We start from the raw sequence: 4,359 nt of genomic DNA, 5'->3' as shown, positions 1-4,359 counted from the left end.
TCCAGAAACATTTTTGAAGTTTTTTAAAAATGTGATTTACACTGCTATCAATTAAGACAGAGAACTTGGCTTTAACAGATTTATAACTCAGTCCATAATTCACTTAAACTAGTGGGATTTACACCGATATATTTCAGTTGAATGGGATCTGTGCAGCCCAACAGCATGCATATTTACGCTGAAGTTTGATCCACCGGCTTACTCCCAGCAAATATGCTCAGGATTAAGGCAACATAAGTGCGACATGCTTAATAGTAATCAGCATAGAATCCAGCAGCAAGAAGGCGCTTTTAAGGGCATTCTCTTAGATTAAATCCTATTACTTAAGAGTAACTGTTTTAAGGATCGGCTGCCAATATGTGGAAATTCAAGAGCTCTTTTTGGGCTCTATGTCTTACTGACTTCAAAGAGACTGGCCTCTCAAAGTAGGTCTCATTTATTCCCACCGAATGTAACCTCCTCCATCCTTCCGTCGATCACTGTCTAAATTGCCTTGGGTCACCTTCCTAAAGAGTTACTTGGAAGGCTGGGTTTTTAAAATGCCCACTTTATTCCAATTACATTTTCCAGGTGGAAATGCTCTGGCATAACTGACTGGGGGTATTATTGATCACACTCAAGCATGCACACCCACACCGCTTCAGGCGTCACCCTTTTACTCCAGAGTAACCCCACCAACTTCAAGGGCACCGTTCTAGAGGAAGCCTGAGTCGAGGACTGGAAGAGAAGTGTCAAAGGTGGAGTCGTTTCCTTGGGAATCCAAAAAGCTTCCCATCCCATGTTATTCAAAGTGCTTTCAGCGGGAGCTCTCGGGCAGTGTGCTGATGCCAGGCATCTCCGGGAGTCACTTTGGGTTTTGTGGCGGTCGCCTCTGTCCCGATCAGGGTTTGCTCCCCTCCCCCTGTCTCCCTCTAGCTTCCCCCCTTCCTCTCGACCAGGGAAGCCAGTAGGTCTACTCTGGAGCAATCTGCTGCTCGGGAAGTCAGGCTTCCTCGGCGTTCCTCCTCCTCCTCCTGGCCCGGGCTGGCAGGCGGAGCGGCGCGCCAGGAGTCCGCGCCGTCGGTGGAGGCGCGTTACTTACATGTCCGGCTCGCCCCTGGGCGCCAAGGTCCTCGCTAGCCAAGCAAGCCCCCGCAGGAGTGAGTCCCCAGCCGGCGGGCCTTCACTCCAGGCCGTTCCTGTGGCCGGGCTCGGGCGCCTGGAGCAGCTCGGGAGAGTGGCAGGGCGGGCTGCCCGGCGCGCTGTGCTCGCTGTCGGTGTCGCTGCCCTTCTTGCCGCCCCCGGGCCCGCCGCTGCCGCTGCCGCCGCCTGGGCCCGCGCCCGCGCCGCCGCCGCTGTGGGTCTTGACGTGCTTGCTGAGGTGGTCGCTGCGCATGAAGCGCTTGTTGCAGACGGGGCAGGCGAAGCGCTTCTCGCCCGTGTGCGTGCGCAGGTGGCGCTGCAGCTCGTCTGAGCGGGTGAAGCGCTTGCCGCAGAAGAGCCAGTTGCAGACGAAGGGCCGCTCGCCCGTGTGCCAGCGCAGGTGCGCCTTCAGGTGCGACGTCTTGCCGTACACCTTGCCGCAGCCCGGGATGTGGCAGCTGTGCAGGCCCTTGCGCCGCAGGCTGGCCCCCGCCGGCCCCAGCCGCTCGGCCTCCTGGCAGTTGGGGCAGTCGCAGGTGGCGCGGCCCGAGTAGCGGCGGGCCGACGAGCGCGGGGAGCCGCCTAGCGGCGCCGAGGGCCCCCCGCCCAGCATGGAGCCGCCCGCGCCGGCCGCCAGCGGCGAGGGCGCAGAGTCCGGGTAGGAGCCCGGCAGCACCGGCTTAAATCCGTCCATGAGGTGCTGCCCGGCCGGGCTGAGCAGGTGCGACGAGGCGGCGCCGCTGCTGAAGGCCGAGTGGCCGGCCAGGCCCGAGTAATCCGAGTTGTAGGCACCCAGCGGCGAGTGCAGTGAGCCGGCCTGCAGGCCGCCGGCCGCCGCCGCCGGGTGCACGCCGTTGGGGTTCTGCACGTCGAGCCAGCCGGCGCCCACGTCCCACCAGCTGGAGGCGCTCGCCTCGCCCGGGTGCGAGGGCTTGAACCAGGACTCGTAGGGGTGCGCCATGCCTACGCGCGGGTAGATGCCCTGCAGGCTCTCCACCGACGTGTGCACCTTGGAGATGAAGACGGGCTGGTGGGCCTCCTGCGCCCCGCCGCCGCCCCCGCCGCCGCCGCCGCCCGAGCCAGACGGCCCGGGCGCCTGGAAGACCGAGTAGTCGTTGGCGAAGGGAGAGCCGGCCGCCGCGCCGCTCGACGTCAGCGAGAAGGCGCTGGAGCCCGGCGAGCCGCCGCAGCTGAACGAGTCCGACACCAGCGCGGCCGCTGCCGCCGCTGCCGCCGCCGCCGCCGCCGCGTGAGCCGAGGATCCGTTGCGGGCCGCGGCCGAGACACCGACGCCGGCCAGGCTGGAGCCCACCACGTTGCAGCTGCCCGAGGAGGAGGAGCGTTTCCAGGGGTGGAAGCCTTTGCCAAAGGACGAGGCGCTGTCCGACAGGGCCGACGGCGACGGGCTGGGGCTGCCGATCTTGTTGCAGGTGGCGGCGAGCATGGCCAGAGGAGTGGAGCCCAAGCGAGGTTCTTCCTGCAGCGAAAAGGGAGAAGGGCCGCCGAGGCGGCTGTCAGGCCCCGCCGGGAAAGAGTCACCCACCACCGCCGCCAGGCAACAGGGCTGCCTCCCCAGGCGCTGGCGGGGCGAGGCGGGCTCTCAGCCGCCCGCCCCAGCTCTGCGGAGCGTCGAGGGGCGCTGCGTGCCTCCGCTCAGCTCCCGGGGGGACCTGGAGCTGCTGGCTCGGCGCGCAAGACCACACCGACGGCCTCCTCCAATGCACCGTCCGCTCTCCTGCGCCGGAGCTTGGAGCTCTGCCCGGGTCTGGAGACCGCGCAGCTCTGGGGGCTCTCAAACAGCCTCGGCGCCACTCAGCCCCAGCCGGAGGCGCTTGACGGCCACCGGCCATCCTCCCCCCCCCCCCCCCAGAAACTACCGGCAGGTCCCTTCCGCTCAGCCAACACAGTCGTCAACTGAGACCCGATTATACCTAAACTCCTTTTTTAAAAAAACCCAAACGTTTCTTTCCCACCCATCTCTGAAAAATGCAGATTCTCCTATCTAGGAATCAAGAGAGAGAGAGTGAAATGTTGGACATACCTGTGGGGAACGAGAGGCTCAGAGCAACGTTACAGGAGGGGAAATCAACAACAACAACAACAACCTCTTGTCTTCGCAAATGTACAAAAAACTCTCCTCAGGCAAGAGGAGCTCGAAAGAGGCAGCTGCTTTCCCGCTCCCAGCAGACCGCCCAGAGGCCCGAGCTCCGGCGATAAAGAAGCTGCTCAGCCCCGGCGCTGGAGGAGCCTCCGACTAATGCCCTTCAGCCCTTTTCCTGCGCACGGACAAAAGTGACTGCCCTCTTCTCCCCTCCCCCTCTTCTCCCCTCTTTCTTTTCTCTGCGGCTGACGAGGACTTAAGAGAGAAAGGCAAAGAGAAAAGCCTCAGTGGGGGATACTGAGCGCCCCGGTCAGGAGAGGGGCTACTTTACCCCTGCTCCGATCGCCCATAAAGGGGGGAACCCCATTCAAGCAGCCGGGAGGGGGGGGAGAAAAGCCCTCGCACTCACCCCTAGAAGCGAAGTTGCCATCCCACCAAGCGCCCTCCTCTCGGAGGATCTTTTTTATATTGATAAATCAGAGGCAGCGCTTTTTTTTAGAGGTGTGCAATACAATGATCAGGTCCGCCCATTCCGCCACAATTGTAGCTCCCTCGCAGGCTTTGAAGTGCCGCTGAGCCCGCGCCAGCCAATCTGCGGCGCCCTCCGCCGCCGCGACGCCTTGCCGCGTGAGGTCATCAGCGCCGCCGCGCGCCTGCCGCCGCCGCCGCCAGGGAGAGCCGAGCCGAGCCGAGCCGAGGGCGGGCGGCGGAGGCGCTTCCTCGGGCGCGCCTCCTGCCTCTTCCTCTCGCAGCCGCCGGCTCCGCGCCGTCCCCTCCCCCCCCCGGGACTTCCGTTCAGTCCGTGGCCCGAGAGAGCCGCTTAACCGCTCCCCCTCCGGGGCTCCCCCTAGAACAACAGGCCGCTCTCTGACAGGCTGCGCTGCCCGGGGGCTGCGGGTCGCTCGAAGGGCTGCCCAGCGCGGGCGCAAACTCGCTGGCTGGCTGCTCTGTGGCTCCGCCACTCCGGGGAAACGCCGCTTTGGGGCGGGAGGCGCGTGCTTCTCAGTCCCCTCCGCTTACGGAGAGGAAGAGGGTTGGGGGAGGCGGTGCGAGGCGAGGCGCGCAGTCTGCCGTCTTGCGTCCCGCTTCGCGGAGCTTTTCCAGACAGGCCAAGAAAAGCTTCTGCTCGAACCCGC

General features: G+C 63.9%; 1 protein-coding gene across 1 annotated transcript; it reads right to left on the bottom strand.

Moving 5' to 3' along the window:
• Positions 1 to 1,162: 1,162 nt before the first annotated feature.
• Positions 1,163 to 3,653, bottom strand: SP8 (Sp8 transcription factor). Its single transcript, XM_054991907.1, has 2 exons — positions 3,633 to 3,653; positions 1,163 to 2,599 (listed from the first exon to the last, which is right to left on the bottom strand). The coding sequence occupies exons 1-2, from the start codon at positions 3,651 to 3,653 to the stop codon at positions 1,163 to 1,165; spliced, it is 1,458 nt and encodes a 485-aa protein (XP_054847882.1).
• Between the last annotated feature and the right edge of the window lie 706 nt (positions 3,654 to 4,359).

The sequence above is a fragment of the Eublepharis macularius genome, chromosome 11 (assembly GCF_028583425.1).
Source record: "Eublepharis macularius isolate TG4126 chromosome 11, MPM_Emac_v1.0, whole genome shotgun sequence".
Classification (NCBI taxonomy): Eukaryota; Metazoa; Chordata; class Lepidosauria; order Squamata; family Eublepharidae; genus Eublepharis; species Eublepharis macularius.
The sequence above is the reverse complement of the archived record's forward strand: the minus strand, read 5'-3'. Positions and strand labels throughout refer to the sequence as shown.